Source organism: Bos grunniens, chromosome 13, assembly GCF_055505025.1.
Source record: "Bos grunniens cultivar Pamir isolate PY7600 chromosome 13, Bosgru_T2T1.0, whole genome shotgun sequence".
NCBI classification, from domain to species: domain Eukaryota; kingdom Metazoa; phylum Chordata; class Mammalia; order Artiodactyla; family Bovidae; genus Bos; species Bos grunniens.
In genome coordinates, this window is record NC_141177.1 from 43,033,754 (window position 1) to 43,054,464 (window position 20,711).

General features: G+C 42.2%; 1 protein-coding gene across 4 annotated transcripts in view; it reads right to left on the bottom strand.

Annotated features, from left to right (window-relative positions):
- The window catches only part of KIZ (kizuna centrosomal protein), a 93,194-nt gene extending 72,552 nt beyond the window's left edge, over positions 1 to 20,642 (bottom strand). For 3 of the 4 annotated variants that reach the window (XR_015139446.1, XR_015139444.1, XM_086333689.1), the window contains exons 1-4: positions 20,510 to 20,642; positions 12,822 to 12,884; positions 10,636 to 10,789; positions 5,758 to 5,853 (exon numbers count right to left, since the gene is read on the bottom strand). Coding sequence is in view for 2 of the 4 variants with exons in the window: in XM_086333689.1 (XP_086189815.1) it covers positions 5,758 to 5,853; positions 10,636 to 10,789; positions 12,822 to 12,884; positions 20,510 to 20,616 (420 nt within the window). In the remaining 2 variants the exon portion in view is untranslated. The remainder of the gene's footprint in view (positions 1 to 5,757; positions 5,854 to 10,635; positions 10,790 to 12,821; positions 12,885 to 20,509) is intronic. The other variant, XM_086333687.1, reaches the window with a different exon arrangement.
- Between the last annotated feature and the right edge of the window lie 69 nt (positions 20,643 to 20,711).

Here is a 20,711-nt window from a genome sequence, read left to right on the forward strand (position 1 = left end):
AAATATATTTATGTTATTCTGCATGTTTTGCAGAATGTGGCAGTAATCTTTATTTTTCTTATTATTTTTCCCCACAGATAAGGAAATTAGTATCATGATGAATGCAGAATAGAAAAATGGAGCTGTCAGACCTAATTTCCATCTTTTCACACAGTACTATTACTGCTCTTAGTTTCTATGTAAACAAGTCCTTAAGTCCCAGTGAGACTTCCCCAAATCCCTTAATAAAAATTTACATATAACAATCCTGAAGGAATTCTTTCACTTTATTATATGTCAGACTGCATTGTGTCCTTCCCTAAATTCTTATGTTCAAGTCCTAACCTCCAGTATGACTGTATGTGGAGATAGAACTTAGAAGGAGGTAATAAAGGTTAAATGAGGTCTATCAATCAAGTAGACTGCTGTGCTTAGGAACAGACCAGAGATCTCTCTCTCTCCACACACATGCACAGAGAAAAGGACACACAAGAACAGAGAGAGAGGATAGTCTGCAACTCAGAGCTCGCACCAGAAACCACCCCAGCTGGCACCTAGATCTCAGATGTCCAGCCCGTGACAAAATAGATTTGTTTTTCTAGCTACGCAGTCTGGGCTGTTTTGTTATGGCAGTCCAGGCAGACTGAGACTCCATGACAATGTGATTTTTAACTTTTCATTTTGCCACTGGGGTAGATGAGAGACTCAACCAAATTTTCACAACTGTAGCCAAAAGGAGACATTTCTGGCCAATAAATCCAATAGAAGTTGGAACTACCAAAATTTCAAAATGGGTCCATTAAATTCAGGCTTTAAAGGTACATCTTGTAAGTTTTTTGGTACTGACATCATGCTAAAATCATCTAATACATGTTGTTACCACCAGGTGGCTTTCCTTTCCTTTTCCTAATTGGTAGGTACCTCTGGCCTCAGTACCACAGTAAGTGGTGTGACGTCAGGACTCCTCAGCACGGCCACCCCAGGGGAACAGGAAGATGGCTGACTACAGCGACAGAAGGATCAGTGGACATGTGCCAAGCACTTACCAGGTGTCAAGCCAACTTCCATGGGTTACTTTTTAAACCCTTGAAATGACCATTTTTGTTATACCCACTCCAGGAAGACTTAGCAAGGGCAGACAATTTGCTCTTGGTCACAGGATTCAAACCCAGATACAAGGACTCCATTGCCCATCCGTTACGCCACAGCACTCGAAACTGAGTTAAACTCAAACTGGGTTACACAATAACACAAGAATTCCTCATAATGAAATCTGAAGTGTATGTCTAATTTCTCACTCCACTTCAACCAGTACAGAATCCCATCTCACCTGATCCAACTGGACTAGTCCAGCAGCAAGGGAGACCATTTCAGTCTCTCCTATGCTTAGCTGAAAATGCATCTAAATGGATACCTGAAATATTTTGCACCACGAGACAAGGCTGCTTTTATTCGACCAGGGATTTCTCCTAACTTTTGAAGAGCTTTCACCCAGACTACCTTAGAAGGCAGTGGCAGCAAGATAGCTAATAAGATGGACACGGTCTGAGTTTGAACTTGGGCTCCTGCAAGCAGTGCAGCCTTTGGCAAGTCAACCAACTTCTCTGAGCCTTCCTCTATAATGAGGGTAACAACAGTATCTACTTCCAGAACTGTCGACAGGATTAAATGAGTTGATGAATATAAAGTACTTACTGAAGGCCTTGGCAAAACAGATGTGCAGTGACTGTTCCCTGTTCTTACTGTTAGGATTAGAAGCAGAAGTAACAACCTGCACAGCCATTTTCCATGTGACCCTGGCAGGGAAGTTTCCAGCAGTGGAAGTGGAACTCCTCAACCAGCCCTGTGATGAAATTCTCTCGTCCTTTCCATTCTCCAGCCCTGGTAGGGTATAATTTTTCTGTGAAGTATCCAGTTCACTTCTGCTTTTAGGGGCATATATTTTACAGTATAACAGTTTGGAAACTTCAGAAACCCCACCTCAAAGTTTATGCTCTCATTCACAAATGCCATCTCCATATGGTACATATGTTTTGGGAACATATGTTTTGATGTGTTTTTAGGTACATGTCCTAGTCACTGTTGATACATAATAAAACTGGGCAAGGAGAAGAACATGCCTAGAGACCAATGGTATTAGAGTCTACCCCAAAGTGAAAAATGACAATGTATAATAGAGCAGGATGACTATATGATAGTAAAATTTGTGAGGATTCAAACTGAGACCTGAACTTTGTCTTTCCTGCTAATTAACAACAATGAGAGTTTACTAAGTGGATTAATACTAGAAACAAGTGTGGGGGATGAACAGACCAATGATTACTGAAGAGAACACATGACTCTGAAGAGCAGCCACCGGATGCATGGACACACTGGGTGCCCTTTTATAAAACCGAGCCAAAGTTCCACCCTGAAAAAATAGACAACTACTATCTGATCATTCTTAGTAGAGCATCCAAGTTACTGCTTTTGGTTGAAAGGTGCACAATCACTTTTTAAAGATATCCTTCTGTAACTCAGAATTATCATGAATTTGAAAGCTCCTCTCCCCTTCATTGGTGTTTTCCATCTCAATGGCCACCCCAACTCAGGGTCTCTGGTTCATTCCTTGCGTCTGAACAAAGCCTGGTTTCCTCGCTCCATGAGCTCCTTCCCCCAGGGCACCCACACCACACTACCAGGCCTGCCTTCCCCCACCTCTGATGGAACTGCTCTGCGCCCCAGCGCTTCCTCCACCTGCCCCACTGTGCACGTGCACGCACAATGATTCAGGGCAGGGCGGGAGGGGGGGAATGTCAATCACTGAGCATGGGACGGAGTTCCACGATGGTCCTTTCCAAGCTCATCTTCTCCCACTTCCTGTAAGAACATTGGCCCTTAGCCAGGCTGACGGCTGCCCACCAGGCTTCCAGCTTCCACTCCCTCATTCACAACATTTCCAAACTGGAGAATATCTATCACATCCCCAGGGACTGGCACCTGCCTCACCCTTCATGTCAGCTCACACGGTACCTCCTCCCCAGGCCGCAGAGGATGCACTGCAGAGGAAGTGAACCCTCTTTCTCCATGGAGCTGGCCCTCAGCACACACTATCCTGGGCCTGGGAAAGAATAGCACTTTGTGGAGAACACCTGGAGGCAAGCATCATGGCATTCCTAGAGGGACCTCTGCTTCTCAAACAGAGCACTCGCTCAACAATGATCCACTGAATTCAACCACGGGGCTAAGGCCAGTCCCTGGAGACCAGTGCTCCAGGCACAGAGACTAACTCATATGATGCTGAAAGAAGAGGTGCACAGGTTTCCAATGAAAGATAAAACATACCCCCAAATGATAAGGAATTGTTCTAGTTTAGTATTTAGTAAGTATTAACTACTTTGGAAACAATGACAGACTTTATTTTTTTGGACTCCAAAATCACTGCAGATGGTGACTGCAGCCATGAAATTAAAAGATGCTTGCTCCTTGGAAGAAAAGTTATGACCAACCTAGACAGCATATTAAAAGGCAGAGATATTACTTTGCCAACAAAGGTCTGTCTAGTCAAAGATACGGTTTTCCCAGTAGTCATGTATGGATGTGAGAGTGGGACTATGAAGAAAGTAGAACACTGAAGAATTGATGCTTTTGAACTGTGGTGTTGGAGAAGACTCTTGAGAGTTCCTTGGACTGCAAGGAGATCCAACCAGTCCATCCTAAAGGAAATCATCCCTGAATGTTCATATGAAGAACTGAAGCTGAAGCTGAAATTCTAATACTTTGGCTACCTGATACGAAGAACTGACTCATTGGAAAAGACCCTGATGGTGGGAAAGACTGACGACAGAAGGGGAAGGGGACGACAGAGGATGAGATGTTTGGATGGCATCACCAACTCAATGGACATGAGTTTGAGTAGGCTCCAGGAGTTGGTGATGGACAGTGAAGCCTGGCATGCTGCAGTCCATGGCATCGCAAAGAGTCAGACATGACTGAGCGACTGAACTGAACTGAACTGACTGAACTACTTTGGGATTTTGCTGTAATGCTTTACCTTTTAATTGATGGAACATCAATGGGAAATTGAAAAAAGGAAACTTATATATGTCTCAAAGTGTTACCTAATTGATTCTTACATATGCAAACAGACAAAGCTTTTAAGGTGGTAACACTTTTCAGTAAAAAGCAAACACTTCTAATTATTCTGTGTAACATGTTAGGGGGTTGGCCGCTATATGTCTCTTGCCCTAATGTTAAATATGACTGAAAAGGAAACTGTATAACTATACATAAGGTAAGGAATCAGTTGTACCAATAGAAAAAAAAAAATCTCCCGTTTTACTTAAGTACCATTGACACTGCCATACTAACAACGTGACTATCAGGAACAGCACAGAAAGAACAAACTGGATCATAGATTTAAAAACATGTCAATTATTTCGCGACCAAATGTCAAACAGAAAGACTGCCTGAATGGCTCAGAAGTCTATCACATCACACCACATTTGGTGTACATCTAATGGCAAAGAAGTCATTTATCATTAAAGGCCTTTTCATATAGGTCAAGGTTGCTGGGGCTTGGTGTTTTGTATCCTACAGTTTAAAGAATGCTCTAAATTCTAGGTTTTTTAACTTTTTAATCTTTAGGAAAGAAAACTAAAACTTTCTATAAACTCAGATTAATGCCTGCTAATGCACAGAAAAAAAAGAAAAACTAAAACCTTGCTCCTACTATAAAAACAAAATAGTGTGGCCTCTGTTTCTTTTCTGATAAGAGTCTTAAATACCAAACAGTTAACTGCATAATAACATTTACTGGCAGCCAGGCAGCCTGCTTAGCAGATATATAAAGCAGGTAAAAGGAGAAAAAGTTAATTTCTTGGCTGAATGATTCCATCGGTAGCTATAGGGCAAACCTGAAAGTCTTTTAGTAAAGTAGCAGTTGATTCTTCTATCAATCTGTAGCACACATACTCTTCCAAGGAAAGCATTAAATATGAAAATCATATCCCGTTATCATCTGTTTCCAGCTTTCAGCCCAGGAAGCTTTTCTTAATGAATGCTGCAGCCTAAGGAGCAAGCACGCTGTTGGCTTCTCTGAATAATGGAGTGATGCTCCCGGTTTTGCTTATTACAATATCGACTTGCTGAGGGGGTTTCACACATAGTCACAAGTGACTACTCTTGCCAGCATGCTCCAAGTTATTACAAGATGTTTTTAGACATTTCATCTAAAAGAGCTTTACTGCTTTTAGTGAAGAAAACATCTATGGTCTTGAACAGAATCATTTATATGGAGATAGGGAGGAGGATTAGAAGCCTGCATTACGGCAGATACATAGCAGAATTTATTTAAGTATTCCTTGCCGTTCTTTTTTGTCTGCTGCTGAGATATGCAATCCTTTCTTTCCACTTTATCTATGAAAAGGTTAAAATGTACAAAATTATGTATACAAAGAAAAGCAGCAAAATGCCCATTTTGTTTACCGCTCATTTAAAACATTTCTGGAATGAAGAAAAAAGCAGCTACAAAGCATTATATAAACACAATTTCATCTGCTAACAACACTGAGGTTTTCTTTGGGCTCTATCTCTTTTGCAGCCACAGTGACTGCCTTTCGGCAAGTTTAATTGAATTATACACTAAAGCCATACTCTATAAGCAAATGTCTTTAAACAATCACTTAGAGTGTAATCAAAAAGATCTTTGTAACAAGATGATCTTATTTAAAACAATATCTTAAAAGATGAACACTCCAAAAATCCTCTGTTAACAGAAAGTTTATCATTTTAACTTACTGCCTTTTCTTTGTCTTCATCTTTCAGTTCACCTTTTTTCCCCAGGCTATCTTTTGAGAGTAGCTGCATCTTCTTAATTTGAGTCTCAAATTCAATCTAAAAATAAACAAAGTTTGATTTTGTGGAGGATATTATTACAACCAACACCTGTCCATATTTTTCAGTCTTTACAACATAAAAGGAACAGTGAAGAGACAGTAGAAGCTGATACAGCTCAGAAATTTAGCTTATCTTAGAAACCACACAATTTCACAAACAACACATATCAAGAGCTGAATTCTGTAAAATGTTATATATTTTAAATAAAATAGCATTGATGGAAGTTTTACTTAGCCTTTCATCAATTCAGGAAATAAAACCTTGATGATATTAAGCTACATGAAAATCCAGTTATTTTATCTTGAAAGTAACACATTAGATGATGTTCTCTGAAAAGTTCTGTCCTTAAAAAGGGAAAAGAAAGCAATCCTACTGATTTCTTATCTGAATGATATCTACACAGTATCCTGGTCCTATTCATCACAGCCACTGAAGGTATTATTTGCTAGACCATCAACTGGAAACACATGCCATTTCTCAGGGATACACATGCACTGTGGACCTCTGTGATCAGCACCGCAGCCATCAGGTTTATTCTGGCCCTAATAACGTAGAGATGTCAGGGTCACTGTCATGCTCCAACTGATGAAAATGACTCCATTATGAAGTGACTTTTCCTTAAAAGCAAGGCATAAAAAGCTTTGTTCAAAGTATAATAAAACTTTGATTCATATGTTAGTAATTAAAGCTTTAAAAAGCCCTTGACTATGGTCATCACAGATAATTTTCCATCACAGAACACTTTCCAAACGAGGCAGTGATGCTCTGCAATTAGAAACACACCTATAAGATAATAAAATTAGAAAACTGTTTTCTCAGTTCTCAGTCTAAATACAAAATGGGTCCAAGTTTTTGTTTTGACACTCAAAAAGTGAACAGACAATAATAACCAAAATTGACTTGTCTCCCTCAAAATATCTTAAAACGTATTACATGATGCCCCATTTTTAGTAAAGTTAAGCAGGGACTTCTTTTTTCTCTATCACAGTGCTATTAACACAATAGATGGCAGTAATGTTATAAAGAGATACCTAATTAAATCAAAGTTTCATAAGGCCAGTAAAAATGACAAAATAAGCCAAGAAAAGATAAAGAAATAAGGCAATTAAGAAAATCCAGTTTACTTCTTTCTGTTCTATATCTACTCTTTTGAACTCAACAGATATTTAATTTTTAAGCCCAAGAGCTTTAAGCAGGCATCCTCTACAAATGCCAAGAGAAAATATCTTTAAAAAGAGATGAGAGGCGGTTTACAAAATAAACACCAAAAATAAAGAGGTTTATTAAATAATAAGTCTTAAGCAAAAACTCTTTCTTCCTATGGCTTACAAATGTTTTCTTATGCTCAAGGATTTCAAGGGGAGGAGACACAGGACCAGATGGGGACTTGCTCCCCCACCCTGGGGACCTTCCCTGAGCCCTGTAATGCCAGCCCCGTGCCTGGCACTTGAATGAAGGAGGCTAAAGTGGAGGCTGGCAATGCTCCTCATACGACCCTGGAAGCTTTCTGGGTGCTCCTAGGTTCCAGCGACCCTGTCTCTGTGCTGAAGGCTCCTCAGCCCTTGGGGAGGCTGCTCTGCCCACAACAGCACATGGGTAATGAAACCTCACCCTCTGTACCCCTCCTCCATCAGCCCTCAACCAGTGATGCTTGGCAGCCGGGAGCTGCATCTCCCAAATGCTCTGAACCACTCGGTGGAGCGTCCCTGTGGGATTAATCTCCATGTGCCGACTGGAGCTGACTCAACACCCCGTTTCGGTCACCTGTTCTTCCTTGTCTCAGCTACCCACCTGCAGCATCCTTGCACTTCCCATGAAAGCCACTTACAGCCAGACCCTGTCTCAGGATCAGCTTCAGAGAAAAGCCAAACAGACAAGACCAAAGGACACCTGAGGAAAATGCTAATGACAAGCTGCCACGGTGGGGAGTGGGGGTTGGGGGAGAGGATGAAGTGGGCAGGAGGGGTGGGGCATGTCTTCACAGCACCGCTGATTCTCTGGTTTACATTCATGAACGGAGGCTTAAGCACTCTACCTGAATGCTGAGAGGGGACAACCTGAAGGGCTGTAGTCAAGACTATTAGTTGAGCACAGCCAACCTCCAAACCTTGATTTCTAAGTACCCCTCTGCACTCAAAGGGGTACAGAGCTGCACTGTGAACTATACTCACAGCTCCTCACATAAGAGCCTAATTCCAGGTCTGAGGCAGGGAAGCAGAAGGTAAACCTGGAACATCCTGTCAAAAGTACAGGAAAATGTGAAGAGCAAAAGAATAATTACAGTAACTGGTAATGTAATGATGAAATAAAAATTCACAAGCCCACAGTGAATTGTGGGAGGGAGAAGGAGGAGGAAAGGAAGGTCTTCTTCATGAAATGCCAGCTAACAAAGGTATTGATAGAAGATAAGATCAAATCAGAAACATTTCACAACTTCCACTACAACTGATTCAGGCACCATTAATGGATCCTAAAACCACTAGGCAAAAGGCTGCTGAGAAACAAGGTATTCCCAAGATGCCAAGCCACCACTCTGCAGATTATTTACTAATTTTCAAAGCAGAGAAAGGTACCTTACGATAGAGAGACCTAGAGACTGCCGTATTAACCAAGACATCAAACTCAGCCTCGCTCAAGCAGGACCACCCGACATCATAGCTCATATACCTTCTGACTGGATACATCAGGGTGTATATAACTTCAGCCATGACTATTTAAATTTAACTAACACCAAAACTCAGTCCTCAGTGTCCCAAGCTACATTTTAAGTGCTCAACAACCGCGTATGGCTAGTGGCAACTGTATCAGACAGCATCTATAGGGAGAAGGTTCCCATCGCCACAAAGCTCTACTGGGAGGTGCTAGTCTAGGCTGAATTTCTAGTTCACAAGAAATACAGGGAACACTACACAAGTTAAATGACACCACAAAGAAATAACAAGTCAAATTCAGAATGTAAGTCATCCTAGAAACAACTGGCCTGCCTTCTTCAAAAAGTCAGTATCATTTGGGGGAAAAAAAAAAAAAGGAAGAGGGGTAGGAGACCAAATCAGATTAACAGATTAAAATAGAACACAATAACAAATATAACATGTGAGCCCTGGTTGGCTCTTGGTCTGGAAAAACAGACTTTTGAAGAGAACTGCAGAAACTAAAATATCAACTGAATATTAAATATTATGGAATCATTAGTAATCTTCTTAGATGTGATAATGGTATGATTATGGAGAAGACTGTCCTTGTTTTTAGAGAATCCACACTTAAGTATTTAGGGGAGAAATGTCATGGTTTCTGCAGCTTAAAATAAATACACATACAGAGACACAGGCCAAGCAAATATAGCAAAATATTTATAACTGTTATAAATATTTATATTTATATCTGGATAGATCACAAGATGTCAGTCCATTTAGGTTGCTATAATAAAACAGTACTGGTTGGGCAGCTCATAAACAACTGGAATTGTTGATGAGTTGTGGAGGCTGGAAGCCAAGATCAAGGTGGCCTTCTGGAGAGAGCCCCCATCCTGGTTCAGAGCTACCATCTTCTCACTGTGTCCTCAGGTGGAAGGGGCCAGGAGTGCCCTGGAGCCTCTGTTACGAGGCACTAATCCCATTCATGAGAGCCGCACCCTTGTGACTTAAGCACCTCTCAAAGGCCCCACCCACTAATAATACACTTTTGTGGGGTTAGGATTTCAACATATGAATTTGGGCAGGCTTACACAAACGTTCAGACCATAGCACGAATGTTTATTATAATAATTATTTTCATGTATATTTAAAACTTCTATAATACAAGGCTAGGGGGAAAGTTCCGGAGAAGGCAATGGCACCCCACTCCAGTACTCTTGCCTGGAAAATCCCATGGACAGAGGAGCCTGGTAGGCTGCAGTCCATGGGGTTGCTGAGGGTCAGACATGACTGAGCAACTTCACTTTCACTTTTCACTTTCATGCATTGGAGAAGGAAATGGCAACCCACTCCAGTGTTCTTGCCTGGAGAATCCCAGGGACGGGGGAGCCTGGTGGGCTGCCGTCTATGGGGTTGCACAGAGTCGGACACGACTGAAGTGACTTAGCAGCAGTAGCAGAGGGAAAGTTCAAGAGGGAAAAAAAGGAATGCTGAAGCCAACTTCTCCTGTAACCGGTGAGCAGGTGGGTTAAGTCAGGTAAAAGCCCTGAGCAGCACAAATAGAAATGAAGCCTCGCCCTCCACGTTTGGCACAGTTTGTCAAGCAGCCTAAGGGAGTGGGGAGCCAGGGTGAGAGATGGCAGGGAAGGGGAAGCTATTCTGACTCTCAGAGTCGATGGGCATGAGGACCAACTCCTTGGACCAGTTCTCCCCCTCAGTTTCCTCCTGACACCTGGCCTGCCCAGAACAGAGGGGCCCACACCAGAGAAAAAGAACCCTCTGAAGAAGGAGCCAGTCTCTGCAAGATATCCTGATGATGCCAAGAGATACCAGGTACCGGGTGAGGGGCCAGGTATGGCTGGTGGCCATGCCTGTTTAAGTTAACCACTTATATAGTATAACAAAGCACAGACATTCCAGTAAGTCAACTAAAGCAGAAATCTGAGAACATGCAATTTCAACCTGTCTGATCAAAATGTGGCCATATGGTAATAAATTCCTGGAAAAAACTGACAGTTAATCTTCTGGATAAACAACCTAACGTTAGTGACTGTCACAGATCTGAAACTTATTCTCGCCAGTCCCAATCTTAGCAAAAAAAGACAAGAAAACAAAAACATAAACAAAAAACAGTACAAAACACCACCTTCAGTTCTTGCAGCTTCTCTAAACTTGCAGTAATGTTAGCTTGGATCCGCTCGAACTGCTTTAAATATTCTTGGTTTCGAATACGAGCATTCTTTTCTGATTCACATATTTCCTTCAGGTACTTCTTTAGTTTTATATACTTCAGCTTAGCTCTAGAAGAGTAAAAGCAGATTTTTAAACAATGGAGTTAGACTTGGACAAATCTAAGGATTTGCTTTAACAAAACTGTTAATGAGACAGTGTATTCTAAGATATTTTACCCAAATGCTGCAGCCCAAAGGACAGAATGTATATGCATCTTTAGAGAGGAAATTAATGCAACATCACTGAGGTATCACCTCTAGGCATAACTCTCCTGAGAAATGGACACAAGACCACATTACACCATTCACACATATTTACATGGATTTCTTTCTCAAAATTAAGTGTGGTGTCAAGAGCAGGGTCTATGTGGCCCTGTGCAGGTAAACAGCCCATTACATTCTTTTATGTGACAGCTTCAAAACTGCCTGTTCATGCTGCTGCTGCTAAGTTACTTCAGTCGTGTCCGACTCTGTGCGACCCCATAGACAGCAGCCCACCAGGCTCCGCCATCCCTGGGGTTCTCCAGGCAAGAACACTGGAGTGGGTTGCCATTTCCTTCTCCAATGCATGAAAGTGAAAAGGGAAAGTGAAGTCTCTCAGTCGTGTCCGACTCTTCACGACCCCATGGACTGCAGCCCACCAGGCTCCTCCATCCATGGGATTTTCCAGGCAAGAGTACTGGAGTGGGTTGCCATTGCCTTCTCCTACCTGCTCATATAGAAACAGAATCAAACTATACACTATAACCCATAAACATTTTAAAAAATTTAGAAATTTAAAGTGCTCCAAAAGGTCTCATTTAGATATTTTAAATTTTTGTTAGAAACTGAAATAATGCACTGTATTATGAAAATATTTTATAATAGCAAATGGATTGTAACTCTGCTCAAATTGTGAAGAAACGTTTCAGTTCAGTTCAGTTACTCAGTTGTGTCCGACTCTTTGCGACCCCATGGACTGCAACACACTAGGCCTCCCTGTCCAACACCAACTCCCAGAGCCTACTCAAACTCATGTTCATCAAATCCACCCAACCATCTCATCCTCTGTTGTCCCCTTCTCCTCCTGCCTTTGATCTTTCTCAGCATCAGGGTCTTTTCCAATGAGTCAGTTCTTTGCATCAGGTGGCCAAAGTACTGGAGTCTCAGCTTCAGAATCAGTCCTTCTAGTAAATATTCAGGACTGATTTCCTGATGGACTGGTTGGATCTCCATGCAGTCCAAGGGACTCTCAAGAGTCTTCTCCAACACCACAATTCAAAAGCATCAATTCTTCAGCATTCAACTTTCTTAACAGTCCAACTCTCACATCCATACCTATGACTACTGGAAAAACCATAGTTTTGACTAGATGGACCTTTGTTGGCAAAGTAGTGTTTCTGCTTTTTAATATACTGTCTAGGTTGGTCGTAGCTTTTCTTCCAAGGAGCAAGCGTCTTTTAATTTCATGGCTGCAGTCACCATCTGCAGTGATTTTGGAGCTCCCCAAAATAAAGAAATGTTTGGAAACTCCAAAATGAAATACCACATAACCCTGCCTAATATTTTGTTGAAAGGTCAGCTATAATAATTATGCCTTAATCACTCACAGATGCACCATGTTTAAATTGTGACCCAAAAGATAAGACTACAATGTATCTTATTTTTAAGATATTTAAGCAAAATAGATTCCTGAAATTATACAGATACCAAATAATGAAAATATAATAATTTTTAAAATCTATTTTAATCAAATTTATTCTTATACTTGATAGTGATTATATGAAATTACAGTGTTTACTTGAAACATTTACACATCAAAAATAAGGAATAATAACAGGACTACAACTATGGTATTTGTAACATATATTAGGGTTAAATTTTGATTGTTATTTAGTCACTAAGTCATGTCCGACTCTTTGCAACCCCATGGACTGTAGTCTGCCAGGCTCCTCTGTCCATAGGATTTTCCAGTCAAGAATCCTGGAGTGGGTTGCCATTTCTTTCTCCATGGTATCTTCCCGATCCAGGGATCAAACCCAGGTCTCCTGCACTGCAGGCAGATTCTTTACCATCTGAGCCAGGCAAACTGGTCTTAAAATTTTCTGCTGTCATGTCTTACCTGCATACATCAGACTGATGATATTCATAAAGTTTCCTTTCCAGGTCCAATCTCTTCTTTTCGCTATAATAAAGAAGTATTTCATGAATAAATTACACTGGTCAGTAACAGGCAGTCAAATTTAGAACATGATCTCCTTTTTGAAAATGCTTCTCTGGTCTGAAGTGAAAAGAAAGTGAAAGTCGCTCAGTCATGTCTGACTCTTTGCGACCCCATGGACTATAGCCTCCCAGGTGCCTCTGTCTATGGAATTCTCCAGGCAAGAATATTCGAATGGATAGCCGTTCCCTTCTCCAGGGGATCCTCCCAACCCAGGGGTCGAACCCAGGTATCCCGCATTGCAGGCGGATTCTTTATTGTTTGAGCCACCAAGGAAGCCCAAGAATACTGGAGCCTATCCCCTCTCCAGGGGATCTTCCTGACCAGCTGAGCTACTAGGGAAACCCTCTCTGGTTTAAGAAGCAGAAAATGCCAGCTGCATGTGAAACTCAAGACACAAAAGAACTTAGCAGTCACTAGGCAAGTCAAAAAGCAGAAAGGACACCAGTATGAAGCAAAAAGAACAAGCTTTTCGAAATAAATGTGGAAATGCAGTGAGAAAAGCCTGGAAAGCAGGTTCATTCACTCTGCAAGTGTTATTTCTTGAGTGCCTTCATGAGCCAGGCTCTGCTCTAGTCCTGGAGATTGACTTGGTGAATGAGCCAACTAAGGCTCCTACCCTAAACCAGTGACATTCAAGAGGTAAGGACAGACAATACACAAGATAAACATGTAAAATACAACATGGCCAGCATCTCTGAGAGCTACAGGATTCCGCCAGGTCTAGACACGAGGCTACCCTAAAACCATCCTGGACTGCAGGTTGGGGGCTCATTCTGTTTTCCACCAGATGATCCTGGGCAGGACCTCATGGCTGAGTCAGGAAGGGGTTTCTGAGAAGCAGACCTGGCCTCACTCACGTTTAGGGGAGACCAGGTCCCTGACACCATGACTGTGATCTGGGGGCGTTTCCCTGTATAACCTGTAAACACCATCATGATCGGTCACTGACTGCCATTCCCAGGAACTACGCCACGCAGGCTTCTGAGCTTTCTGATGAGTGCTGGCAGGAAGCTGGAGGACAGAGCGGGCATGCCCACCTGCACACCTGGTCTGGTGAGAAGCAGGGGAAACTGGGCAGCAGAAACGGTGGCAGTGGCCAAAACCCAGGGGCTGGAGAGGAAAACCACTGGACAGGAGGCCATTCCAGCCTCAAAAAGAGCCCTGGGGAGGTTCAGCCGCAGACTCTGCTCCGTGATCACCAGAGTAACAGCTTCAACTGAAGCCATGCTGCTAATTTAAGCTAACATTAACTAAGGGTGAAAAAGAAATCGTATAATGTCTTTAAAAAAAAAAAAAAAAAGACTGTGAATCAAAGACAAGGATTCCGGCAAAGGAAGGGTTCAGTGGCTCCCTGTGGGAAAGGGCTGAGGCATGGTCACTTGGGAGCCCTTGATTGTTAGTTTCTATTTTCCTTCAGTCATTTTTTTCCCTTAAAACCCCCAAAGGTTATACTGTTAGCTTTATTATAAGTAAATTTCTCTGCTCAGTGTAATCTAGAATGAAAACCACTGTTTAGCCAAAATTCTTTTAAAGGGAAAATGGTGTCCAAAACCCAAACACCTAATCTCTGCTTGTGGAACACAACCCATTCCTTAGCTGGGAAGTGCCTATGTTTAAAAAAGAAAAAAAACTTGTAGAATCACCAGTTTTAAACTAGTAGCTTCAAACAGATCTTTACTTTCTCATTACTAAGAGTGAACTTGAAGTAAATATGGCATAACGGCTTCCATGTTAGAGATTTTTATTCCCTGTCTAAGATTTCACAATCAGTATGATAACAAGGAGTGGCTGACTGGACAGTGTAAGCAATTTAACACTAAATGACGAGGGCAGAGGGTCCTTAAACATGGCTATGACTTTTGTCCCTGATGTCCTTCTTCAGGCCTATTGTGCTCCTGCCAGTAAAGCATGATCATTGTCTGTTTGCAAGGAACCATCAGATGGACCCAGCTGGAGGGTTATCCTCTGGGATGAGAGGTGTAGCCTATGAAACTGCGAGGAACACGAAAGACAGGTCAAGACAGGGGAATGTGTCCAGACTGGGAGAGGCTGGAGAGACACGTTAACACAGGTTCACAGGTGGAATCCTGGACCAGGAAAAAAAAGGTGTTAAGACAGCTGCTGAAATTTGATTGGAGTTTGTGGACTGGTATATGGATGTTAGTTTCCTGACAAGAAGGGTTATTTGGTAACCGTGTCAGGGGCATCACATACCTGCCCTTTTCAAATGGTTTGGACAAGTCTCGTGCTCTTAGACAGGCAGACAGACAAATAGAAAGGGGGAAAGAAAATGAAATAAAAAGTTAAGAGTTGAGAGATCTGGGTGAGGGGAATACTAGAAGTCTTTGTCCTATTTACCTGCAACTTTTCTGTAAGCTTGGCCTTGTTTTAAAATAATTTTAAAAATTCACCCCTCACATGGAAAAGGACCACAGTCTTTATGGAAATCCATCAGCTCTCAAACAACCAGTTCTTTTCAATAAAGAATGTAAAACTTCCTCATTCCTACTCTATCTTCACTACACACAGACATCCACTGGTCACACTTCTCTACTCTAACACTTCAAAAACTGAAAAATCACAGTCAAACACCTCTTGGCCTTCTAATTCCAGACAAAATGATGCTGATCTCATTACCTCTTCCTCACAGGCTCATTTTTCTGAACACATCCACACGGCAGCACTCCAACACTGACTTTCCTATCTGTTCTTCTCAATCTAAGACTTAAGATATTTACCCCAACAAAAAAGCCAGAGAAAGGCTTATTGGGAGGATCATCTTGCAATTTCTGCACCTTAAATCTCTATTTCAAAATCTTTAAATACCCAGCCCTGGGATGTATATTCACAGGTCCAAGTTTGCATCACCTCATCCTAGACCTGACCTTTTGAAGTTTTACACACCTGGGTGGTCCTCAAAGCATAGCCACCAGCTTTAGTTTTCTCCTTATAAGCCACTTGTTACTCTGTTTTTGTCTCAATACCATCTTCAGCTTTACTCAACAAATATCGCAGCATCAATTTCTGGACTATTATGGTATCTCACTCTGAATCAATACCGGCACTGAAAAAACTGGGGTTGGTTAATAGCCTTTCAAAGGGATGTTTTTATATGATTTTAAGAGTCGATTCCACATTCATGTTGCTACCATGCTTGTGGCACTAGATACATTGTAACAAATCACTGCATCAAGCTCTTTTAGATTCAGTGACTGGCCTTCATCACAATGAGGAGAAAACACCAGAAAACACCTTAAACAAAAAGGAAAAAATTCAGAATATAAAATTACATCTATATGTGACAACAGCTAAGACAACGTGGGTTAAAAATATACCACTTACGAAGTGGACTGCCAGGAGTTGGTGATGGACAGGGAGGCCTGGCATGCTACAGTCCACGGAGTCGCAAAGAGTCGGACACGACTAAGCAACTGACCTGAACTAAACACTGCGATGGCCCACCTCTTAAGAGAACTGAGAAAAGACAAGTTGTTTTTCTCTTTCATTCCCAGGACATTTCCAGACTGACAAACCAGCTGTGACTACCTGCGGTTGCAGACATCAAAACAGCTCCAGTTTTAGGAGACAAAGGTCCTTACGGTCACTGGGATTGATCAAACAAACAGGTACATCCAAACACTGAAATAGGATATAGACAATAATATTCATTGCTCATTGCTTTGCAAAACTAACAGCTTTCAACTTTCTTTTACTTTAAGGCTCACTGCTCTCAGTTCAGTTCAGCTGCTCAGTCGTGTCTCACTCTTTGCGATCCCATGGACTGCAATATGCCAGGCCTCCCTGTCCATCGCCAACTCCCAGAGTTTACTCAAACTCATGTCCACTGAGTCAGTGATGCCATCCAAACATCTCAATCTCTGTCGTCCCCTTCTCCCACCTTCAATCTTTCCCAGCATCAGGTCTTTTCAAATCAGTCAGTTCTTCGCATCAGGTGGCCAAAGTATTGGGGTTTCAGCTTCAGCATCGGTCCTTCCAATGAATATTCAGGACTGATCTCCTTTAGGATTGACTGGTTGGATCTCCTTGCAGTCCAAGGGACTCTCAAGAGTCTTCTCCAACACCACAGTTCAAAAGCATCAATTTTTCAGTGTTCAGCTTTCTTTATAGACCAACTCTCACATCCATACATGACTACTGGAAAAACCATACCTTTGACTAGACGGACCTTTGTTGGCAAAGTAATGTCTCTGCTTTTTAATATACTGTCTAGGTTGGTCATAACTTTCCTTCCAAGGAGCAAGCATCTTTTAATTTCATGGCTGCAGTCACCATCTGCAGTGATCTTGGAGCCCAAAAAAATAAAGTCTGACACTGTTTCCACTGTTTCCCCTTCTATTTGCCATGAAGTGATGGGACCAGATGCCATGATCTTAGTTTTCTTAATGTTGAGCTTTAAGCCAACTTTTTCATTCTCCTCTTTCACTTTCATCAAGAGGCTCTTTAGTTCTTCTTCACTTTCTGCCATAAGGGTGGTGTCATCTGCATATGTGAGTTATTGATATTTCTACCAGCAATCTTGATTCCAGCTTGTGCTTCTTCCAGCCCAGTGTCTCTCATGATGTACTCTGCATATAAGTTAAATAAGCAGGCTGACAATATACAGCCTTGACATACTCCTTTACCAGTTTGGGACCAGTCTGTTGTTCCATATCCAGTTCTAACTGTTGCTTCCTGACGTGCATACAGATTTCTCAGGAGGCAGGTCAGGTGGTTTGGTATTCCCATCTCTTGAAGAATTTTCCAGTTTGTTGTGGTCCACACAGTCAAAGGCTTTGGCATGGTCAATAAAGCAGATGTTTTTCTGGAACTCGCTTTTTCGATGATCTGATAGATATTGGCAATTTGATCTCTGGTTCCTCTGCCTTTTCTAAATCCAGCTTGAACATCTGGAAGTTCACAGTTCATGTACTGTTGAAACCTGGCTTGCAGAATTTTGAGCATTACTTTACTAGCACGTGAGATGAGTGCAATTGTGCGGTAGTTTGAGCATTCTTTGGTATTGCCTTTCTTTGGGACTAGAATGAAAATCAACCTTTTCCAGTCCTGTGTCAACTGCTGAGTTTTCCAAATTTGCTGGCATATTGAGCGCAGCACTTCTACAGCATCATCTTTTAGGATTTGAAATAGCTCAACTGGAATTCCATCACCTCTACTCACTTTGCTCGTAGTGATACTTCCTAAGGCCCACTTAACTTCGAATTCCAGTATGTCTGGCTCTAGGTTGGTGATCACACCATTGTGGTTATCTGGGTGGTGAAGATCTTTTTTGTATAGTTCTTCTGTGTATTCTTGCCACCTCTTCTTAATATCTTTTGCTTCTGTTAGACAAAACAGAATCTCACTGCTCTACTAGACAGAAAAAAAAATCTCTGGCCTTACTTTACCTCAAAGCCCCTATCTCTGGTGATGAACATGTCAGAGAAGCTGAATGACCAGCTCAAGGTCACATAACTGTTCATGGACTAGAAGCTTGGTTTCTACATTTCTCTTGCAGTTTTCTCTGCATCCAAAGTTATTTGCCTCTGTGTTTATTACCTATGCATTAGAGTTAGTTAGGGACTTTTTAAAATGAAAAATGAATACACACAGTAACAGATTTGTACTGACTCAAAAATGAAAAAAAATCTCCCAAGGCAGAACCATGAATAGGCTATAAAGCATGACTCAGATTCCTTATATAATTTCAACAGCCTCACCTTGCTTAACAGTGCAACCATTAAGTATTAAACATAAAGTGAGTAATAATCATTACACAGTTATCATACCATAAGGACTATAAACGGCCAGGTGTTCTGAGCACAGGAAACAAAAATGATAACTCACAATTAACTTCGTTTTTGTTTTTTTAATGCTATCATTCAAACTAGTAACATTTTAAAATTAGAACGTGGGTTAAGGGGAACTTCCCTGGTGGTCCAATGGTTAAGACTCTGCACTTCTAATGCAGGGGTTGCGGGTTTGATCCCTGGTCCAGGAACTAAGATCCCACATGCCACATGGTAAGACCAAAAAATTAAAATAAAAATAAAATTAGAACATGGGTTAAGAGATACAAATAACTCAAGGCCTGTGGTAAGGAAGCCACTCTTTTAACAGAATAGAGTCAACGAGCCCTTTAAGTGTATGATGCACAGAGCAATGTTTTGTCCCTTAATTATCAGGTGTGTGCATTTAATACCATTTTTGAAATATCATGATGCCAGTTTTCCTGATTGACCAGAAAATGGTCACTATTTAGTGGTAAATGAGTGGCTACTCAGTTCTACATAACACATTCCCAACTCCTGGACACTAGCTGGTTGACTTTGGACACCAGCTGGGGGACACTAGCTGGCTGACACTTCTACTCATTCAATAAACATGTATCCAGTCCCTCTGCCATTTCAGGTACTCTAACATGAGCCGAAGGTCCAGCTCTATATGGCTCCTGTCCTCTTGGAATTCTCAGTGTAGGCAGGATTCAAGTCACTTGATGCACTACCTAGAAGTCTTGAAGAATGCACATAAGTCAGGAATTGGTTGATTCATACTTGGCACAGGGAAGGCACTACAAGAACTGAATTTTTTTTAAGTTGGAGGAGAGGTGAGTGGGTGGGTGGGTGTGCAGTGGTATGTCAGAAAGAAAACAAGACGTAGAAAGATTAAGAGTTAAACAAAATAAATAATAAATTAAAAGGTGAGGAAGATTAAGGAAGCCTGTTGCAGATGCTCTATAAATAATCTGATAGGAATTAAATTTAGCATAGGATGAATACAATTCCTTTTCAAAACCAGTAACTTCTGCCTTTACCTTACATGTAACTATTGTCATTTCAGAATCATCACTGCGTGCAGCACCCCTCTTCAGTAAAATGACTCTGTAACTTTTAAACACTCATTAAAAGTGCTATTTATCAAAAGATCCAAAATTCTATTTCCTTTCTTGTCGACTAATGAGATTTCCAACTCCAATTAACTTAGCAGCTAAATAATAGCTTCAACAACCAATCTTTTATGTAGATATTTGTAGTAAATTGCTTTGTAATTTTCTCTCTTTACAGTGATCAAGCGGTTTTCAGTGATTCTCATCTTTTCATGTCTTAATCAACGTATCACGAACCATCTTAAAGTTGGGACTTCTCCCGCTGGAAATCTGGCCCTGTAAAAGTCTCGTGCATTTAAACAGGGCGCATGTTTGACAAACACACGCACACACACACACACACACTCTCCCGCCTGCGTTCCTGGGCCTGTCATCACCGAGGGAGCGCGGCTGTCAGGGCGTGATGACAACCTGAAGGGCCGGGGAGGGGAGTGTGGAAGGGGACCAGAGAAACTCACACGCTTTGATTGAGAGTGACAGGCAGGAGACTCCGGCTTTCACTCCTGGGCGCATCCAGGGACATTCCCGCCGGGGACCTCCCACGGCGGGGTGGAGGGCAGTGTCTCCGGTAAACTCCGTCCTCCGGGAGTTTGGGGGACAGGGCTGGTCTGGACTCCAGCCCAGGGGAACCGTGGTCGGGGGCGGGGCTCCCGTGGACCCTCGGGCCGGCCGACTCCCCGCCCCCGCCCCAGCTAGGCCGTACCTGTTCCGCAGCCCTTGCTGGAGGTGGGCCACCTGCTCATAGTAGTCGGGGCTCGGAAGCGCGGAAGCCCCGCGCGTCCCACCGCCGCGGCCGCTCCGCTCCGTCATGGGACGGTTGAGGTCCTGGTTGTCCCAGGCGACAGCCCCAACATGCACCGCGAGCCGACACGGCGCCCGGACGCCGCGCGGGGGGCGGGGCTCGG